Source organism: Vigna umbellata, chromosome 6, assembly GCF_029865625.1.
Source record: "Vigna umbellata cultivar VRB3 chromosome 6, Vumbellata_1.0, whole genome shotgun sequence".
Classification (NCBI taxonomy): domain Eukaryota; kingdom Viridiplantae; phylum Streptophyta; class Magnoliopsida; order Fabales; family Fabaceae; genus Vigna; species Vigna umbellata.
This window is the reverse complement of record NC_142170.1, coordinates 27021718-27045389: the sequence shown is the minus strand read 5'-3', so window position 1 is coordinate 27045389 and position 23672 is coordinate 27021718. Positions and strand designations below refer to the sequence as shown.

The 23672-nt window shown below is 30.1% G+C and overlaps 1 protein-coding gene across 1 annotated transcript; it reads left to right on the top strand.

Moving 5' to 3' along the window:
• The first annotated feature begins 17831 nt into the window (after nt 1-17831).
• LOC124823662 (transcription factor MYB63-like) lies at nt 17832-23249 on the top strand. Its single transcript, XM_047295916.2, has 3 exons — nt 17832-18169; nt 18341-18470; nt 22739-23249. Exons 1-3 carry the CDS (start codon nt 18034-18036, stop codon nt 23112-23114), a joined length of 642 nt encoding a protein of 213 aa, XP_047151872.1. The 5' UTR covers nt 17832-18033; the 3' UTR covers nt 23115-23249.
• The last annotated feature ends 423 nt before the right edge of the window (nt 23250-23672 follow it).

The following is a 23672-nucleotide window of genomic DNA, read 5'->3' as shown; positions in this document are numbered from 1 at the left end:
CCACTAAAACTAGGCTAGGGCGGCAATGTCCAAGTAAAACGAGGCAACGATAATGCATTCTTCTTCGAGGGTATTGTGATAGTCGAAGAACTGTGTAATTTTGAAGATCCATCCGAGTGGGTCAGTGTCGTCAATACGGGGCACATCAAGCTTCAGAAAATGACGTTGTGAAGAGGAGGTGTCACGAGAATGGATACGGTGCGGTGAAGAAGGAGGGGTGAAAGGGTGAGTTTCGAGGTGAGATATACAGGTATGGATGTTTGTCATTTGGGTGGAGAAAAGGGACATTTGTGTGAGCACATCATCAAGTTTGTCAAAGAGATTTTTCAAACGTGTACCATCAGCCATGGAAAAGGGCAATGAAAGCACCAAATGTTAAAGTGTGTGAATAAGCATTGGATTCAAGGTCAGTGCTGCCTCCTAAGAAAAGACAAATAGAAAGATGAGAATATTGTTTTCCTCCCTTTCATTGAATGCAAAATACTACAATTAAAGGAAAGAATGAGAGAAGATTCTTCTCTGCTACGTGGCACTCAAGCCTAACAAAAACATAACAATTATAACAAACTCCTTCTAGAATATTCTAAGGTAAATTTTAAGAATGGATAAAATTAGACCACCTTACAGGCCTTCGGGTTGTTCTTTTGGGCCTAATGTTCCCACCTGTGTCACGTAACCAAATTACCAATTATAAAAAAGGAGGGAATGTTGGTCACTAACAAGAGTTTTCTTTGATAAATTTCTCTCTTTTTGAGTGACCTTAGGAGGAGTACTACTCTCTCTTTCTTCCTAGATGCATGAATTGGGAGCTTGCTCCCTTATGTATATGCGCTTATTCTGTCTTGCCTTTTTTTCATCCTCCTTTTCTTTATTTGTTTTTATCTTCAAAAACCTTGGAAGGTGGCAAGGGATGAAGAACAAATTTTCCTCCCATAGGGTGAGACTAATCTCATGAGTAAGACCATTATGAATAGTTTTTTTGTCAAATTGTCATGTTCTACCTAAGAGAATATGACAAGCTTATATAGGGATCACATCACAAACCATTGTATTTATAACTTTCTATGGAGAACTTGACCTCCACTTGTTTGTCCACTTTCAAGTCCCCTCCTCCATTAAGCGATTGAAGTTCATAAGGTTTAGGATGGGGTTTGATAGTGAAACCTAACTTTTCTACCAACCTTGTACTACAACATTTACAATATAAGCCATTTTCCACAATGAGAGAACAAATATTTTTTGCATCTTTACGTCCTATATGAAATATGTTCTCTCTTTGTTTAGGACTTGAGGACATGGTTGATTTTTAAGGACTCTTCTTATCATGAGAATATCTCCCTCACAAGAAAAGGAATATTCTTTGCTTTCTTCCTCACTAGTGAGCTCTTCTTTCATTTTATGTGGAGGAGGTTGATAATATTAATTGACACTCCTACTATCCTTCTCAAAGTGTGTGCTTGGTGTTGAGTTTTTGTACTCCTTTTTTAAAGACTCCTAATCTTACTTTTTCTTATTTCCTATTGAGTTCTCTCTTATTTTGTTTAAGAATCCTTCTCTTATTTTGTTTAAGAATCCTAAGTTTTTCTTCTAATGAAGCAAGATAGTTTTTCCTTTCAACTCTTTCTTTTTCTTTCTTTTCTTTCTCATTTCTTTCTCTTATCCTTTTCTCTTTACACTCTTTACTTATTTCATCTTTCTCTTTCTCTTCTTTTCTTTTTTCACTCAAGAGCTTTTTCACTTTTTCACTTTTAATGAATGATTTTCCTCTTTTAACGAGTTCTTCTATCTCACACATTAGCTCTTGATTTCTCTCAAATGAAGAAGGAACAAATTTTCTTCTAATGCATGTTCTCAAATCATACAAATCTTTAATTGGAAATTTTCTACCTCTCTCAACACTTGATTGTCTATGATTCCACCACTCACTTGCATGTCCTACAAGCCTATAAATGCATAAACTAACACTATATAATATTTTTAGTATGCCTAACAAAGAATGGATGAAGCTCTTATATCTTTTTTTCCCAAGCTAAATATGATAATGCACTAATATTCTCACCAAATAATGGAATGTTACTCTCAACTTTATGATGTAGCTCATTCTCACTATGACTTAAATTCAATCCAATGTAAAAACACATCTTAAAAATATACTATGCACAAACAAACTTGGTATTTCAAATAAAATTTCTGAAGAGATTTAAAGAGACAAAAGAAGCTTAAGTTCACTTCTAGGATAGAGAGGTGAATGACTATGCATTGCTTAGAAATCAAGTTTTTCATAGCCAAGGCTTACCTCCTCTTGTACCAAATTTCTTAAAGGGATTTAAACTTGAAATACGAGTGGACACGCACTAAACTACCACAATTAAGGAAGCGAGTGAAGCTAGGCTATGTAGCCTAATGGTGAAGTTAGAAGGAACTTTGGTTTCATCGCACTTACCAACTAAACATGCAATTTAATCAAATTTTAAGGTTCTTGTTAGGAGACAACCTAACAAGGTTGATATTACAAGCCCAAAAGAAAGAATAAAGCACAAAATTACAACTCAAAATGAAATATACACAAATCACTCTCCTCACCAAGTGTTTACTCTTTTGTCTTCTTGTAACTCCACCAAGACCTCAAGCTCCCACTAGGTCTTTACCACCTAGGATGCTAGCTACAAGTGTTGGCTCACCACAAAGAAAAGCCTACACCACAGAAAGAATAACACGACAAAAATCGATGGAGTCCAAGGAGAAAGCAATAAAAGGTTTAAAATAAACAAACGCTAACTCAAGGAGTTTATGATGACAAAACTATGAATAACAAGGAGGTAATCAAGAAAATAAATGGTCAAGAAAGAAGGTTAGCACAAAAAAAGAAAGTCCTAAAGAAAAGCACTAGATTAGATGCACAAAACCAAAAAAAAAAAAAATACTAAGCTAAAAGTGGTACTTCTTGTCTTTAGCAAGTAATGAGCAAATTGTGCCTAATGGACACACTTTTACCTTCAATTGCAAAGTGACAAGGCTGTAAAACAACATCACATTCATGTAAATACCTCAAAATCAACATGAGAGTGCACGCCAAAAAGTAGTGGTAGTAGCACATGAATATTCTTTTATTTTTTACCTTTTGCTTTTGTTTTTTGCTTTTTGATTTTACTTTTTTATTTTATACCTTTTGTCTCTTCTTTTGTCTTGATTTTGAAGCTCATAAAACCTCTATTACACATCATAAATTCATATTTGAAAACTCTCTTGAAAGTTCACAAGTTCAAATATACCAAATGGAAGAAAATCCTACTATAATCAACATAGAACATGAAACTCAAAAAAATGACACAAAGGAAACCTAACTCTAAGAACTTGTTGATGACCTAACAACAATTATGAACTCAAATATGTAAAATAAAAATACATATATAATGCAGTTTCAAAAAACACACTTGGACATATATTTTTGTCGTTTTTATAAAGTTAAACTAGGAAAAAATGACATAAAAAGGACTAGACACGACTTTAGACAACATAGAACGATTTAAAAATTAAAATAACTCAAAATATATGGTATGACTCAAGAAAGTTAAAACCACACAAATAGTAGCTAAAACTACCCAAATAAAACCTAGAAAACATTGATGATAACATTCTGGCAGTTCTGACTTTTGCTAACTATTTTGATCATAACTTTCTCCACATAATTCCAAATCATATGTTTTTTTTCGGAAACTAGACTCAAAGGGCTTTCATTTCACTATAAATACGTATTTTTTGAACCAATAAGCTAGATGCAGTTTAATTTGTCAATGTCTACTATAGGGTGAGGGAGGTTGATTTGGATCATTCCAAGATAACTATAACAAGACAAGTTTAGCATAACACAAAGGGAAACAAAAATAACCTAAGCTTTGATTATCAAATGATGACAACCTCCTCAAGCTAGACTATAAGATTTGATATGGAGGATGATCCCTTTGAAGATGTAGGTGCAAAAATGGTGGGCAAAGAGGTATGAAATGTGAAAGCTATGGATGGATATGGAAGAAGGCTCACGGCCTAGGGTGGTGTTATGGTGGTAGTGTGGTGTTTAAAGGATCAAAGCGAGGTTAAGTCAACTCTAAGAGGAAGATGACTAGAGCAGTTTCATAGTTGCTCTAGTCTTAATTTTAAGATAAGTAGTATGGCTAAAAATGAGCAACATAATAATATTATTCAACATCAAAGGTGAATACATGAAGGAGATACCTCTATTTATAGGCTACGGACTAAAAACCAAAACTTTGCATGTCTACCTAAGTGGTCTTCTAAGGAATGGACAAGTGTCCATAATTCCTTTCCAATAAGGGAAAGACATGTGGTCACTAACTTTTAGAAATTCTCTTCATTCTTAAAGTGTCATGTGACTATTACTAAAGCTAAATATTCTCAAATGAAAGCATGACACCTGACACATATTTTTCACATAGTTTGGATGGCTAGCTTAAAATAAATCATATACTAATTAAGTCTTAATACAAGCCTAAAAAACCTACACTACTTAATCGAAATACAGAGCTTTTAAAATGTTTTTCTCCCAATGATACACATTTGAAAACAGAGGCAACAACGTCTACCAGTTACAGTGTTGGCGCATATCGAAGGAGGCTGCAAAGACGAAAATAACATTAAAAATGGTCATACAATGAAGTAAAGCAAGGGTAACTTGGTAAAATCCACAACAACATCCAGAATGAAAAAAAAAAAACAACATTTGAGAACAGGTTTATGCTATAACAGAAGGGATATTAAAGAAAAACTGAGAACGGAAAAGACTAACTAACCAATTTTTGGTACAGGTGTCACAAATTTAGATAGGAATATTTGAGTACATTTCCTACCAGTATGTTATCTTAGTTTTAATATTAGATATCACCTAAGGATACATTCTCAAAAAATATTTCCTTATTAAATATAACATGTTTTACTTCAATAAACTACATTTTATTATTTCTAATTGTTGTATCATATAATTCAAAGGCTTTACTATAACGTTATATACTTATAAGTGTGTCAATATAGAATGTTAATACTTAAATGTTTGATTCTTTCTGTATAAAATGTGATGTTTGCATTGAAACATAAATGATATTTTTAATATGTAATAAGAAAAAAAAATGGTTACTGTAAACTGACCTTGGTTGAGACTAATGTAAGTAGTTGGGGAATTGTGTATATAAAATACTGAAACTGTACTCATATTTTAAAACATATAATTAAATGTATTAAGCGGTGAAAAGTTGATAAAAGTCTTTACCACCACCTATGTGAGAAAAAGGTGTGTAAGAACACATATCCATATATCTTCCCATTAGTAAGATATTGTCTGCTTTTGGTTAAGGCCTCACGGATTTACTTTTGGTACTACTCCAAAAGACCTCTTACTAAGGAAAGTATCTTATGTGTATATAAACCTGTGTATTTCATATTTTATGCGATGTGAAACTTTGTTTGTACCCAATATTATTTCTTTAAGTCTCAGTAATTGAAAAGAAATATGAAAAATAAATTTCTATTGACTATGCATATTCTCTGTGGCAATGTTTTCGTTATATAGAATATTGACTACAAAATGTCTGTCATTTTCAGACAATGAAATGATTTTTAAATGATTGATAAAGAGAATTTACATTGTATTTATTATTTAAAAATAATATTTTAACTTTTTTATAAATTTTTTCATTTTATCTCAGGCTTAATTATTCCATTTATCCTAAATTTTGTTGAAATGTTTGAAGTTCTACTTCAATTTTTATTTCAATCAATTTTTTTTCTTTTTAAATTGATTTAATGATAATTTCTATTAGTACTTTATCAACTATGTTAAATACATGTTACATATTGGTTTGTAATATTTTAAAAAAAAAAAGTTAACAAAATTTTTATTGTTTACATGTCAGGTCTATGATGAGTCACATGACGGTATCAACGTGTCAATGTTAATTTTATGTCAATATTAAATGTTATTATTTTATATTCAATTCAGTCTTTTTATTTGTTATTTTTTTATTCAATTTTTCAAATATTAAGACTTGATTGAAACAAAATTATGAACCGACTTAAAACATTTCAATCAAACTTGGAACGAATAAAGTAATTAAGTCTTTTATATTTTGTGTCGATGTATTAGTTATTTTATCATTGTCTAGTGAAAATGCATACACGACATGTGTGTTCATTTTCTTTATAATAAAATTATTATTATTATTATTATAATTATAAAATTAAAAATGAATAATTTTTTATAATTTTGTTCTAAGTAATTTTTACTTTATTTATTTCGTAGATGATTTTTTAATTAAAAAATAGTTAATTTTATAAAGCAATCAAATAAAAAATAGTTAAATTTAATAAATAATAACTTAAAAATAAAATAATCATTTTATTTTAAAAAATATTTAAAAGTTATAATTGTATAACAAAGATAATAAAATGAGAAATTTCTTTTAATATTTATATATATATAGATCAGATTCCTAATAAACATGTGAACTAGTCATTAACAAAATATCAATACATACATCAAAATATGTTTACATCCAAAAGTACATTCAACCATTCATTGCTGAACATTTTCACTTGTTTGTTTTATATTTTGTGCAACACATGGTTTATAACAGAAAGATCACTGCAACCACATAACACATTATAAACTATTATATTTAGAGATTTAGAAAATTATTATAAATCAACCACTCAAAGACTCACGTCACATATAAAGTAATTTTATCATCTCATCCACTACACACAAATATCTTCATTAACATTATATTACTACTTCTAATATTTTATCTCTTTTCTAAATAAGTCACACACCTTCCATCATCACACATCAACAACCAATACTACTCGTTCTATTTCATGTAAAACTAAAAATAACTAACAGTCTTATTTATAGGTATAGAACATTGCACTGCCCTTCTATATTTCATTAGTATTGCATCGTGTTTATGCTCAGTTAAAATTAACGGCACGAAAGATGCAGTTAATGGTGGGAGTGATCTGGAAAACACTGATAAAAAAGAATGATGTATTTGTATTTTATTTTATTTGTTCAGTTACGCAATCCCTTACATATGAACAGTTAAAAGAAAGCATCTCCGTACCCAATGTAAGACATGTTTGTGATTGAAAAGGTTTTTGGATGAGTACCACATTTTGTGGTTTGGCCTTTGGCACGAAACAACGTACGAAGACAGCTCAGCACCTATGAAGCACGGTTATGACATTGGTCCCAAACACTGACATTTGTAATATTTAAAAGGTTTAATCCTTTAGTACATCCCTATTTATGTACGAATGTCTCAATTGGGTCCTCGTTTTTTAAAGTATATCAAAATGGTCCTTAATTTTGAAAATTCATATCAATTGAGTCCTTTCCGTTAAGTTGGTTGGACGGCGTTAAAAAAATTCATGAGTGGATGCTGAGATGACGAACAAAACGCTCGTCCACCAGCGAACGAACGCTCGTCCACCAGCGAACGAACGCTCGTCCACCAGAGAACGAACGCTCGTCCACCAGAAAACGCTCGTCCACCAATGTGGAACGAACGGTTGTCCAGCAGTAAGAGGTCGACGAGCGTTCGTTCGCTGCTGGACGAGCGTTCGTTCGCTGCTGGACGAGCGTTCATTCGCTGGTGGACGAGCGCTCGTTTGTCATCTCAGCATCCACTCATCAATTTTTTTAACGCCGTCCAGCCAACTTAACGGAAAGGACTCAATTGATATCAATTTTCAAAATTAGGGACCATTTTGATACACTTTAAAAAACGAGGACCCAATTGAGAAATTCGTACATAAATAGGGATGTAGTAAAGGATTAAACCTATTTAAAATGTAGGACAGGATATTCACAAATACTTCGGTGGCCTTTCTTTTAAACTTCTTCCAATACAATTTGTAGACGGATTTTATTGAGAATGGAAGTTACAAAATAAATGTACCACTTTTAAGTGTCATCTAGGCTTTGTTCGCACACATTGATTTGTGGAAGATGATTTGGACAGAGTAATTGAATGAATTTGAGGAGATTTGAGTGTAATTTATTTGTTGTTTTTTTGAATGGATTTGTGGGTAATTGAGAGTAAATTTGGAAATAAAGTTTGTGAGAATTAGTGTAAGATTTGATTGATGTGACTGATTAAAAAAATTTGTTTAATGGGTAAAAATGAAAGATTACCAAAATGTCCCTAGTTATTAAAGTAATATAAAATGTTATTTATTAATGTTATATTTAAATGTTAAAATTTGTATAAAAAGACCAAAATTATAAATAATTTTATAAAAATTATAATGTAGTAAAATGAATTTATTTTTAAATGTAGTATTCCACCATAATATAATTTAGTACCAAGTAGTATCAATTTATTTGTTATGGAAGTGAGATTGATTAATTTTAAAGAAACATATAATTATACGAAGATTGTAATATTACATGACAACAAATATTAAAAAAGTGGTAACATAATAATATACAAATATATTTGTAATAGTTCATGATGACGTTGCTTCAGTGAGGTATCTAAGCAATTTATTGAAACGATATTGTATTGGCATCCCTCTTAGACGTCTTGTATGGGATGGATGCGAAGATAGAAAGTCAAAACATTGTCTGAATAAATATTGATCTTCAATGTTCATAGTCCATAATAAGTTATGAATTTCTTTTGAGGTTGGATTAGATGATTGAATCCTAGCCGTTAACAGGGAATTTCGACGCTCCATGACCTGTATTTGTCGTTCAAGAGCAACACATAGTCTTCTTCTTCGATTAATTTCTTTTTGCACTTCATCAATGATTCGAGAATCCATCTAATTTGCAGATGCATTAAGTTGACAATAAATAAAACTAGCAAAGCTTATGTGAAAGATAATAACATTGAAAAATAGGTAATGTAATATTTCAAACACATAAGTCAATTTAAGCAAAAAAAAGTCATGTAATACATTATCGGAATAATAATCAACTTAATCATCTAAATGGTGAAGAATTAAGTTAACATTCTGATTGAGGTGGCAAATTGGCGGTTCATGTCGAGGGAAAGGTTTGCCAAGTTATCTTTAATATGTTGAACCCGCACCTGCATTTGTTCCATACCCTGCATTCTGTGTTGCAAGTCTTGTATCCTTTCCCACATTTGAGTCATCATATTAGGATTTGAAAGAGGTGGAGGAGGTTGCTCAAGGTTGTCATGATGGTGTGGTTGCTCTTCTTCTTCATCATCACCGACATCATGTTGCCAAACACCGTTGACATTAACAATATTCAACCTTTTCAAAGAATTAATTGAAAAATGATGTTGGGTCCCAATATGAGTGCTGGCATCGGCATCAACATGTACTTCACAATATTGCATGATTTGCGTGATAAGTACACCATATGGTAGAGGTGTGTCACTGGCCTTGCATTTAAGCATATGCTGCATGATGTGATGAGGCCAATTGATATCTATATTATTTTTAAGCACCCATAACATAAAGATATCCTCCTGCAATAACTTTGCAAAATTTTCAGGTCGTGGAGTCAACATGTGCACAATAACATAATGCAGAAGTCTATCATTAATATTCAAACACCCAACTGTTTTAACACGTTGACCCTGCATTTCTGGTCTGACCATAGTAGCTAATGTCATCTCCCGATCATATGAAAACTCATCTAGGATATTTGATAAAGACGATTTTTTACCCCCCATACTTCATATTAGCAACATTTAACCAATCAGCAGGTTTCAATCTAATTCTTCTTTTGTTGACCTTAGTGAGCAAATATCCATTTCCAAATATCTTCAGATTTGAATAAAAAACTTTGATCAAATTCGGATAGAAGGGTCCCTGCAATGTCATAAATTCGACGACCCCTTGAAATAGAAGATGATGTTGAAAAAATAACCCTGAACCGGCAAATGATTCGAAATTCATTATTTTTGGAACAACAATATTCCTTGTGTAGAAATCAGTTGCATAGTTTTTCATCTGATGGCTGTGACTGAAGAAACGACACTGATTTAATTGTTCTGCAACAGATGGTCTAACATAGGCTGCATCTGATGGCTCAGTAACGGTTTTTTTTTCCCTTACGACTTTTTCTAGGCCTTTTGGTTGATGTTGAGGCCATTTTGCAATTTCTTTAACAAAACCATAAATGAAAAAATTAACAAGGTAAGTCATAATAAATTATTGAATATTAAAAATAACAACAAGCAACGACAAACCATTTCATCATAACCATAACTTCAAAATTGAAGATGGGTCCAAACCAATAAGTCATAATTACAAAACACGTACGTATAATAATATAATCTTAATACAAGTAATCATATAACACATCCTAACAGTCACCACCTGATATCATTTTACATAACTTATTCCACCTCTTGTATGGTGGAAGTCTCATCAACCTCTTTGTACATGTGGGGTTTCCACATAAGAAATCATAACATTGCTCTAGCAAGTTTTCATCAGCAATGTTCATAGCACTCAACATTTCATAAATGTCGGCCTCTGTATATGTGTACGTCGGGGAGCAACGAAGGATCTCGGTTTGGGAACGTAATATTTGATTTCTATCTTCCATTGCTGAGACTTGACGCAGGACTGCATCAAAAATTACACCAAAATGAACATTTATAGAGCAAAGGACATTTGTGAAACCATCGAGGCTCGTCGTCAACTTATCAAATTGAGAATCGATGACATCGACCATAGGTGCCTTCCTTTTGGAACCTCGTGAGGATGAAGTTCCTCCGGATGAGACGGAAGGCACAGATTGAGTCTGCCCTGGACTATACTCATCCACACATGGAGGAGGTGATGGTGGAGTTTGGTCTCTATACGCCGAATAGATAGGCTCTTCTGGAATGTACTCCATATTCTGATTCATATCAACCTGTACACGATGTCGAACCCGTTGTTGATGTGCTTGATGAGCAGTCCGAACACCACTCCCAGTAGCTCGATCCGTAGCCCATAACTCAACCATTAAATCGTAGTGTCTGATACTATTAACTCTCCACTTTGCCGCACTTGGCCTCGACTGAAACAACATACATTACACATAATGCTATGATAATATTATGTATATTATGAATCCACCATAAGAAAGCATTTAACATTTACCTGAATGAGGTCCTCCCAGACTTCGTCCTCAGCTTCAAATCTCATAGTAACGGCGTTTCTAGCCAAATCCACTCAAACTAGTAAAGAGGTCATGTATCTCACGCCATTTGTCTTTCAACACTTTCTGCCGATTTTTGACATTTTTTTCGTAATTGCCACATATCCAGAGCTATGAAGATTATCAATAATGTTACTATAAGCTTAGGATGTCCAGCTTCCGTCAACTATATTATTGAGTCGTGATTCCTCAATCATGGTGTGTAGAAGACGTGCGTCCATGTCCTCTGTCCACTTTATAGGACCAGAGGACTCAATGTCAACTCCTTTCCCTCGGTTCATTTTAAACCTAATTAATAAACACAATTGGAAGAAGTTAACATTAAACAGCCATAAAAGGAAGTTGATTTTTTATATAAAATAGTCATACATCACAATATAATACAATAACTACGAGTTTTGATAATCTCCCCACATTTGATCAGCTATGGAATCCCTTATACTACTAACAATCCTATGATCTTCTTCTCTAACTTGAGATGATGAAACTACATGTTCTTCCCTTTCATTCAACTCATTATCAACTTCATCAAGTAATGAGTTATCGTTATCCACGACACATAAGAAGTTGTGTAAGATACAACAAGCTAATATAATGTCTGTCATTGTCTCCAATCCATAGTGTGGTTCAGTTCCACTTCCAATGATAGGGAATCATTTTTTCAGCACACAAAAAGTTCTTTCAATAACATTTCTCAACGATGAATGTCGATGATTAAACAACTCGCGTGGATTCTGTGGTCCTCTACGTGTATATTCTTTAAGGTGATATTTGACGCCTCTATACGGAGTCAAAACTGTGTTGTACACATAAAGGTATTTAGTGACATTAATTAATACAATATTGAACTTCCCAATATGCAAACTCACCTTGCGGGATAACCAACGGATCATCTCGATCAAGAGCATGTTTTAAAATTCTTGAATCAGATGCAGTGTCTTCCCACCCAGCGAGAATGTAGGTGAATTTCATATCAAAATCACACGCTGCAAACACATTTTGAGTTGGCCAATCTTTTCTTCCTCGAAATCTTGGAGCAACTAATCTTGGCACCTTCAAACGAACATGAGTACCGTCTATGGCCCCTAAATAATCCTAAACATAAATTTCTCAAGTCATTAAACAACTATAAATTTCTTCCCATGCTTTCATAAAATATAATCTTCAAATATGTTCAAATTTGTGTCTTAAAGTACGGATAAAATTGATTGTTGTTGTGCACATATGGATGAACCTCATTTCCTGAGGGTTGAATTAAAAATTCTGATTCCAAAGTTAAAATAGCATCCAACACATTATGAAAGTGTTTGCTAACCGTTAACCCAGATCGATGAAAGAAAAACGCGGCACTTCTATTCTTAACATTATGCCCAACTATATGAAGAAATTAAGCAACTTGTTCCTCCACTATGGACCGAATGGCGTCCTTAACTAACCCATTTGTTCTTAGTCTCTCACAAAGATTAATAAATGCCTCTAGATCCATCCTAATGATGTCGCGACACCGATTAGTATGCACGAGGTATGACATTAATTGCTCCCTACAGCAGTCTCTGTCTGGTAGGAAATTGCTTACACTACTTGAATCACTCGAGTACATATTCAAGATACTCAACGCATGTCCAACAATGCATGTCATTGTTAGTGCAGCCAATGAAGTGGTTATTTGTGATTGTTGACGTAACGTTGCGATTATATTGAAGTCTACACCAACCACATCATCATCTATATCTTCACGGTTCAAATATAATAAATCTATATATTCTTCCATATATTTCTTTTGTGGTGGTGCAATATATGTAGGGTTTCAAGGTAGTGGAAATCTACAGCTTTTTATTGAAATTTCAGCATTTATATATATATATATATATATATATATATATATATATATATATATATATATATATATATATATATATATATATATATATATATATAGCAGGATTGTCACTGTATGGCAGTAATAATATATGAGTGAATCTGTGTTAATGTTACTTGGTTAATTTTCATCTTCTCTATTGGTATGCATCCACTAGCAGAAAAATTTTCTCATATATTAACTAGTTAAGCAACTGCAACATTGCTTCTTTTTTTTAAGTGAATTTTGTTGAAATTTTTTTACAGGAACAAAATAGGAAGATGTATTATATCTATGGTATAAATTGTTCATATAGGATTTTGATAACACTTTTAATATAAAATTGTAAAGTTTAATATTTATATACCTTGTTTTTTTATATGTTACATAACTATTTCGTTTCTACTTGTTCTCAGGCTTTTAATTTGTAGTTAGATTCCTAACAAATATTTGAGAGGAATTCTGGTTTATTTGTTTGCATATACCCTATACATTATATCCCCTTTATCGCAAAAATATGGTGGATAATGTGATATTAAATTATTGAAGGAACAGTGAAAATGACAAGTTAATTTAAGAAAAAGTGTGAGAGCATATTAAATTTGTTATCTTTATATGCTATCAAATATACTTTTATGAGATTTGTTAACATTTGTTTACTTATTTTTTAGTTGAAATAGATTAACAATTATACCTTAAATTATCTTAAATTACATACTTAAAATAAAAATAGATGTATCTGAACAAATGGTTTTATGTTTAATGTATATCCGTTTCCTTTTCTAGAACCAAGTATGGGAAATAGCAAAATATATATAGAATTTCTGTAAATAACGGCAGTTTCATAAAAAATTTTAAATTTGTGGCGGTTAAATATATAACACCATCGATGACACTGTTTTTTTTTTTATAGTTTTTGTAATAGTGAAAAATGTACGTTTTTAGGATTAAAATTGTCGATAATGACAAAAATAACTTGTGATAAAATTTGACTTTTTTAGTGTGTGTAACATGTTTTTTTTTCTAAAATTTTAAAAAATAATTATATAAACTATATTTTGTAATTATACTTATTTTTATCATAATCTAAAATAAGAATACTTAATCGATGTTTTGTTTTCGTTATAAAGACGGCTATGTATAATTGTCCATGTATAACCTCGATATTTTTAAAAATTATAATATATATATATATATATATATATAATAAAATATATTGTATATAACCATTTTATATAAAAATTGTGTTAATTAAAATTAAAAATTTAAATTTAATTTTAAATGAAACACTGTTTAAATAATGTAGAAGAATTAAATCGTAAATGGTTTAATAATAAAAAAGAATAAGCCAGAAATTGTTCATAGATTCTATAAAAATTCAAATATTATTTGTCATTGTTCGTGTATTTTCATTAAAATTTTAATCAGTTTACTAAACATTTTTAATCAATTACTAAACGTAAACATTTTTTATAAGTTTACTATACATTTTTAATCAGTTTTCCAACTTTAAATTAGTTTTCTAGTTAACTATTTTAACTATATTTATAATTTTTATTTTATTTATTTGTAGAAAAATATTAATAAAACAAAATATAAAATTATATTAAAATTTATGAGAGAAAGTTTGGGGAGTTTAATGGGAGAGAAGACTAACAAAGTTTCTTTTCTTTTCATTTTGAACTTTTTTTTCAAAATTTTCTGATTGTGATATGTGACAAAAATATAAAAATATATTAAAAAATATATTTAATATATATATATATAATAAAATACATTGTATATATTATTTTAAATAAAGATTGAATTAATCAAAATTAAGAATTATTAGACTTGAAATTCAAATTTAATGATCTAATCATCACATCATTTATAAATTTCTAAATCTCCTCAAGCTCGAAAGTTTGATTAATGTATAGGAAATACTTGTTGCAATTGTAATTGACCATTTCGTTGAGTTATAGTCGACTTTATATTTGTAGGTGGATTGACTGTTTGGCTAGACTATATGAGGTCGCCTTTAACTTTGCAGGTAGATTAAACATTTGGCCAGGCTACATCTTTATTTGTAGTCGGTTTATTGATGCAAGTGATGTTTGTCTTCTTATGCAGGTTTTGTGTTGGTTTGCATGTGTTGTTGTCTTCGACATGCTTTAACTTATTGCCATTGTCTAGGTAGGCTCGGTGTTACTTGAGCGGACTTTACTTAGTGTTACTGTTTAGGTAGGCTTGGTGTTGCCTAAATGGACTTAACTTAGTGCTATCGTTTAGGTAACTTAGGTGTGACGTTTTCAGGCTAAACTTTTGTTACCATCTAGGTAACTCAAGTGCCAAGTTTATGGGTTTTATGATATTGTCTAGGTAACTCGAGTGTTGTATTGGTAGGCTTGTACTTATGTTACCATCTAGGTAACTTGGTGTCTCGTTTAAGGGCTTTACTCATGTTATCGTCTAGGTAACTAGACACCTTATTTAGGGCTTTACTTATGTTATGGTCTAGGTAACTAGGTACCTTTTAGAGAACCTTACTTATGTTCTCGTTTACGTAACTCGAGTGTCACGTTTTTTTGAGCTTGTACTTATGTTACTATCTGGATAACTTAGTGCCTCGTTTAAGGGCTTTACTTATGTTACCATATTGATAACTTTGTGTCTTGTTTAAGGGCTTTCCTTATGTTACCATTGAGGTAACTTGGTGCCTCGTTTGAGAGCTTTACTTAATGGAAACGACACCCTTCATAAGGTGTTGAATAAAACGTTTGAAGGAAATACGTGTCTAGGACTTTTAGTTAAAGAATGTAAGCATCCAACTGATAAACATGGCTTAGGTTTTAATGGCAACAATACTCTTAGTACATTCAAAGTCAAAACTGATTATTTTGTTAATATACTAAAGAGAAAATATATAACAATGCACCAACCGTTGAGTAAAAAAAATGAAAAAAACTAATAAAACAAGACCCACAACAATATGAGTACCTTAGGACAAAATCATCTTCCTTGTAGATCTGCTTGATGACCGCAAAGAGACTCAATCATGGTACCTGGACAGTGGATGCTCAGTTGATATGATGAGTCAAAGATCTATGTTCCAAGACCTCAAGAATAAGAATGGTGGGTTATTCACATTCGGAGGAAATCAACAAAGAAGGATATATAGTAGGCTTTGGATTAAATTCTGAAGAGAATTAAAACACTTGCATAGACGTTTTGTCAAGGATTAAGACCATAAGTGGTAAGAATACTTGTAAACTATAGGAGTGGGTAAACTCAAACTTGTTGTGTTGATTAAGAAACCAATAGTAGTGAGAATACTTGTTGTAAACCTGGAAAGGTAAAATTCGTGTAATCTTGTCAAAGATTAGTGGAACCCCTTAAGAGTTTTTAAGGAAGAACTGAATGTAATTCAGGTTTAGTGAACTAGTATAAAATTTGTGGTTTATTGATTTATTATTTAAAAAATTTTCCATTTATATATCTTACAATTTAAATATCTCCTTTATAAACCATTAAACGCTGCTTTACAGAAGAATTTTGAAAATATTATTCACCTCCCCTCTAGTATTTTTTTGTGTTTTCAAATCAAAAAATCTCAATTGTCTTTCGCTTCCTTATAAGAATAGTACACATCGAACAAGTCATTAGACAATGTACTAAAGTGTCTTGACATATCTTGTTCGCATGAATCCAATCTTCAACTTATTTTGAAGAGATACTGGAGTCGATTTTAGGAAATGAAAGAGTAGTAACAACTCTATACATGTCTAATAGGGTAGACACACGTTCTTGTCAGTGCCACAAGTTTTATCTAGAGAAGCCTTGATTTTTGACCGGAATGGTTTTGCAAAGACCATCTGAGTTCTGGATTTGGGTCGTTGATGTCAGCCATAAATCCATACGATTGTTGTAAATAGTGAAAAAGACTTCTTGAGGTATGTAGATTTATGCTTTTAAGGACTTATATGTGATATGTTGTGCAAGTTCTCTAAGATTCAACAAAAATTTCCTGATTTAAGAATCTTAGAAACTAGCAAGATAAACTCTTGAAAGTTGAAAAAGCAAAAGAAGATATATTTATTAGTGTAGGAGGGATATAAATGAGTAAAAAATATCCCATGACTTGAAGAAAAACCCAACCTTCACCGCCACCACCATAACTCGAAAAATAAGTTATACAACATTCAAAAATCCAAAAATCCGAAGAATTGGTTATAACATTTCTTGTTGTATAAAAGGAGAACAGGTTAATATATTATATTTCAGCCATAAGCTATATTCTTTTACAGTGTATTGATTCATATTATCTCCCTAATCATCTTTCTCCAAAGACCCATCAAACCAACATCAAGATTAAAACAGCAGTACCATAGAGAACAGTGTGCTATCCCCACAATCTACTAACATTACACCAGCAAAGACATAAAACTGAAGTCCCCACAATCTATTAATACGTGTGAGGTTGCTTTGTCAACTTCCTAAGTTCGATGGTGGATTGGCCTCTTCTATATGGAAATTTAGGAAAGTACTTGTATACTTTGGAATATTTAATGGACTGGTTTAAAATTTTAAACAGAATACTATACCTTTACCTGCTGTAAAAGAAGGAAGTCATAAATTAGAACCATTCGTTTGCTAATAATTATATCTAAAGTTTGACAATACCTGTCCTATGGATACATGGTGGGGTAGGTACCTTAAACTTCATCCACATATGACATATCTCTCTTCCACGTTTTATTTTTATTTTACTTTCTCTATTTCCCTGTTGGGTTTGTTCGTGATTCACGTTTTGGTTGTGGGGGTATGGTACATATATAGATGGGACTATATTGTTTTCTGGTATAGCACAGAAGAAACCAAACTTTTAGCTCCTAGCTTCAAGTTGTGTATTGCATCTGGTCACACAATTTTAGGAAGGCTGCAAAATATCTCAGAAAAGTGGTCAAAGAAGAAACTGGGTATATTATAGAGATTAATGATGGTGAGAACCCCGAGCAGTGACAAAAATGGAATGAAGAGAGGAACATGGACACCAGAGGAAGACAAGAAGTTGGTTGATTATATTACTAGGTATGGCCACTGGAATTGGCGCCTTCTCCCTCAGTTCGCAGGTAATATAGCCACAAAGTTTATTTTTTTCAATACCAATTCAGGTGGGAACCAAAGAATTTGGTTTTAAGGTTTCAACCAATGTACACATTTGATGAACTTGCTGTATATATATTGAGTATTGAGTGTGTAGTGAATCTTTTGTGACTGGTTTTAGAGTTTGTTGTTGTCAGGTCTTGCGAGATGTGGAAAGAGTTGCAGACTTAGGTGGTTGAATTACCTAAGGCCAAACCTGAAACGAGGAAACTACACTGAGGAAGAAGAAGAAACTATCATCAAGCTGCACCGACATCTCGGAAACAGGTATGAAACCTTTTCCCTCCGATGTGTACACTGCCTTTTAGCATCAGGAGTACATTTATTTTTGTCGAGTACGAGTAATAAGCGATGTAACCTAATACGAAGAAAGAAAATAAATAAATAAAAACGATAGAAAAGAAAAAAAAAACACACACACACACACACACACACACACATATATATATATATATATATATATATATATATATATATATATATATATATATATATTAAAAATGTAAAAGTTATTTTTAATTACTATAAAAAATGCAGCTCATCATAAGGGGTCAGACTCTAAGTACACTTGTACCCTTTTTTTCTATTTTAATAAATATATAAAATAAAGTTAAAACAAATTAGTACACATAATAACAAGATAAAATGTAAGAAAAAGTCCAACTTTCATTTATTTACATACATACTCATTAGAAAAATAATACTTTAATATCCTTTAAATAAAATATAAACACTTCACAACTCACTTTAATAATATATTAATATGTATTAAAATTTTAAATTAAAAATATGATTAATTATTCTTTTGTTCTTCGTATTTGTAATAATTATTTAATGTTTTTTTTAATTTTTTTAGATTCGATATGTTCTCAATATTTATTAAAATGAGTAAACGTGATTTATTTCATTAAATCAATATTAATGTTTTTATAGGGTGATTGATATGATTTTTGTTAAGTCATTTTCTTTTCTCTTTTCTTTTATTTGCATTCTCTTTCTTCTTCGTTAATGTTTTATCGAATGAAATCTATAAACTTTATTTAAGATTTAATTTTTCTTTGCCTAAAATTAATTTCTTCCTAAACCAACAAACACAACATAACACAAATCATCTAATGTCGAAAATTAAACAACTAAAGCATCATGTACGACAATTTAAACTCACACGCTCGAATTTCACAATATGGTAACTTGAATTTGGTTATTTCTCAATTTCATAGGAAACAAAAAGAAACAAGAAAAAGAAACATTGAATTTAGAGGAAAAACTAAATTAACAAAAAGGAACGTGCGATTATAAAATAATAAATGGATTTTTTTCTTGAAGAAGGGAGAAGTAAGAGAAGAAAACAAAATGGAGAAAAAAAAAAGTGCAGACAAATTAAAAGTTTACTTATATTTTTAGTCTTCCAAATTAAAGTCATGTTTCTTTTGATCTTGCTATTACAAGTTTTTATTTGTTATACTATTCTGATGATGTAAAATGTTATATTTTGTTGTTTTATAAGATTAGACCATATTGGTGGTGTTTATTACTATTCAAATTCTTAGTTAACCAATACAAAACACCTTACAATACAAATTTTTTTCATTTTACATTCCACTTCAAAATCTCATCCAAAGGATTTTAAGAGTAATTATACTTTGGTATCCAAAATGTTTTACACTCATTTAATAGTAATTTTCACTATCCTTCACCTTTTTTTTTTACAAATTCAAAATTTGATTTCTTTTATAATTATTTTATTTCTATAATATGTTGTGAAATGTAATTTTCTTTAAACTATTATTATTCAAAGAATAACTCTAACGTCAACCAAAATCTATTTATTAAAGTCAAATCTCATTGTGCCAATGACAATTTCAAAGAATGAAGTGACAACAATAAATATAAGTATTGAGTTTAACTCTAACTTACTCCAAACGAGTTGTCACTTTTCTGATGAAGATAAGATAAGAGATTACACTATAACTTCTTGGAGACCAAAGTCAATAACGGTGGATGCTTATTAATTAACATCTTAATTTATGCAAAATCACATAAATATTGTCCTTCTAAATAGTATGAGAGTTAACAAAAAATTAATAAACATCATCATATAACTCAATTATATCCATGTGATAAATATTGAGTAGTAGATTATCGTTGATCACATCATCAAGGTTACGAACGTTATATCTATTTCTAAAAACTAAAAATAACATTATCAAAAATTAAAAGACTAAAAAAATGTTTAATTAAATAACTAAAAGAAACTCAACCTGGAGGACTAAAAATAAATTTAAATTTTTTTATAAACTTAGAAAAAAGAAAACATGTTACTCTACTAAACTCATCTGTCAAATTTTGACAGATCATTATTTATAACTCATCATCAGCATTATTAATATCTTCTACTTTTAAAAAAAAATAATATTTCGCAAAACCAAAAAGGCTAAAAAGATTATCATTTTTTATTGAACACACCAAAATAAATAGTGCTCCCACTTAAAAATACTAGAAACATTTAATTTTTGCTATTAATTATGAAAACTAGAAACAAATGGAACAACATGTACGCTGTTTTCTCCGTAAAACATTTGCAAGGTTATGCGTATTGAAGTTCCTCTAATACACTCACCTCTTGTTTACGTATGTGTATAGTCTTGTATTATGTAAATCTAAATAGTTGATTACTCTTGACTATAACATAATTCATTATTGATTATGTACTCATGTTTAAAGAATTTAAGTTTAATTTCCAATTTCGGAAAGAGATAAATAATTGTTATTTATATTATAAAATATGTAATGAAAGAGTATTATTGTAAAAAAAATAACTTAAATACTACAATTTTCAATTTATTCTTGGAATAAAAGGTTTTAAGTTTTCTTTAAATTTTGTAATAAAAAACACAGTATAAGTCGATTCTCATAATATATATATATATATATATATATATATATATATATATATATATAGTATTTAACTTTTAATATTTTATGCCCAAATTAAAATTAGTGGGTTTAGAAATTTAGAATTTTAAAACATAAAAATTGCAACCAACTAAAAATGTGAAAATCAAGTAGATCAATTTATATATTCAAAAGAATATTTAAATTCAAGTTTAAACAATAAACCGATTTAATTAACTAATTAAACTAATTATATAAATTAAATGAAAATATCATTGAATTTAGTTTATATTTATGTATCAAATCAAGATTTAATTGAAGTTAATTTTAAAATAAAAAATACAAATTATAATATTCATTGGTACAAAAATCAATTTGATTTATTTTTTTTTTAATTCCGTGAACTGATTTTTAATTAAAATTAGTTATTTATGGATGAAGGGAAAAAAACAAATTTTAAAGAAAATGAGAGAAGAGAAAAAGTCAACTTGAAAATTGAAAGAAAAATAAATATATAAAGAGGCAATTCCTATATAAAAAATAGATTAGAGTAAGTTTAGAACACATTTAAGATATATAGGATATATTTAGACTTTCAAAATATGAAAGAAAGAAAGGTTTAAATGTGAACCTAATTAAGTTTATAAGTTTAATTAGAAAAATTTAAGTTAAAACCAAAATAAAAATGGATGTGCATGGATTTTTTTCACAAAGCAAATATGATCTACCTTCAAAAAACATAAATAGCAGAGTTTCATATTCAATACGTACATTTTGAAACCACGAAAATATAGAATCTTATATATTAAAATCAACTAAAAAATATTTAAAAAATAACCAAAATAATAGTGAATAAGTATTAGATAAAAAAAATATAAAATGAAAATGAATATATAGAATGAACACAATTTATTATTATTAAAATAAAACAAATTAAAAATTAAAAGTAAAAACATAAAAAAAATATTTTAATATATCTATAAATAAAAAATATGTGACGTCTTGTCATCTTAATTGCACTCTTTGATTGTGCTACATAATATTACTATACTTTTTTTAATTTGCTGATTCTCTTTCTTAAACTTTAAATAATATCAACAGATTTCACTTTCTATAATTTCTTTTCCTTTCTTTGTCGTTTTAATAATATAAAAGAATATCACTTTCTATCATTTCGTTTCCTCTCTTCCATCATCATCCACTCGTTCAAAGGCTTAATGAACATAAAGCTAACCATCGCGATACTTCTTTTTGAAAGATACCCATTAATAATTTTTTTCTCTTGTATAATATATCTTATAAATCTGTATCCTTTTTATTCTTTGTATTTGTAGCGCACATGAAACTTGCTGTCTTTACTTCTAACCCCTTTTTTAGTAGCATAGTAATTACATATTTATATTCTTTTTATATAATATAAAGATAAAATTGTCACCGTAAACTTTTATATTTAGAAAATAATAATAATAATAATATCAAATAATATAAAAAGTTATATTAATTAATGATTGCACATGTACTTATTACTTATCAGTATGATTGAGAACTAACATTAAGATCCTGAAGCATTAATTAAACATCGTGTTACTAACATTTAGTGATAATGTGAAATTAAACCTTTCAATTTTCATGATCATCAGATGGTCTGCTATTGCTGCACAGATTCCAGGAAGAACAGACAATGAAATAAAAAACTATTGGCACACGAACCTGAAGAAACGATTTGAACAAGACACAGGCACAGAATCTCAAGTTTCAAACTCATGTGAACGATCCCCATCAACAACAAGTGCAGATACTTTCCAAAGCTTTAACTCCACGGAAGATTGTTCCCCATTTTCCCAGCATTCATCATCCTCCACAACAAGCGCAGAATGTAACACTGTAACCATCAACGAAAATCTGGATCTGCAAGATGAATTTTCCTTTTGGGACGCTGACACAGATCTTTCATTCGCAGCTACTCAACCTGAGTTCTTCACTTTTGATGCACAACTTTGGAGCCATGATAACTGACATCTGTGCGCACTTTATTACCTTATTCTGCTGCTCAAAGCTGTTGTATTTTATTCAATTATTAAATGTTTGTAATTTTATAATTACTGTTCGATTAATGTTAATATATTTTTGGCTTAAACTTATTTCTGGTTATTTATAAGATTTTGTGTGAAATAAACAAAAATGTCTCATTGCAATTAAAATTAAATATCTAATTAAAAAAGAAGAAAAACAAAAATATAGATTATAAAACTGACAATATCTTAAATATAATAATTTCATCTCAATTAATTTAAAATGGAAGCATTTACATTTTATAATATTATAAAAATAACATTTCTCTAAAACTACACTTTTAAAGATTATTATTTTTTATTTAAAATAATCATTTAAAAAGTGGTAAGATTAAAAAAAAGGAAATTTTTACACTAGTAAGAAAAAAATAATTTTTAAATTAGTTAGAAAGAATTTAGTCTTTAAATCATATTTTTCAGCACACCATCTTTGAAACACGCATACACATCTTCTTAAAATATTTGTATGATATTTGTATTTATATTGAAATCTCAATTCTGT

Coding starts and splice junctions, on each gene's coding strand:
- LOC124823662 (XM_047295916.2), top strand. CDS start 18,034: ATGATGGTGAGAACCCCGAGCAGTGACAAAAATGGAATGAAGAGAGGA. Junction 18,170..18,340: donor CCTTCTCCCTCAGTTCGCAG/GTAATATAGCCA, acceptor TGTTGTTGTCAG/GTCTTGCGAGATGTGGAAAG. Junction 18,471..22,738: donor CACCGACATCTCGGAAACAG/GTATGAAACCTT, acceptor CATGATCATCAG/ATGGTCTGCTATTGCTGCAC.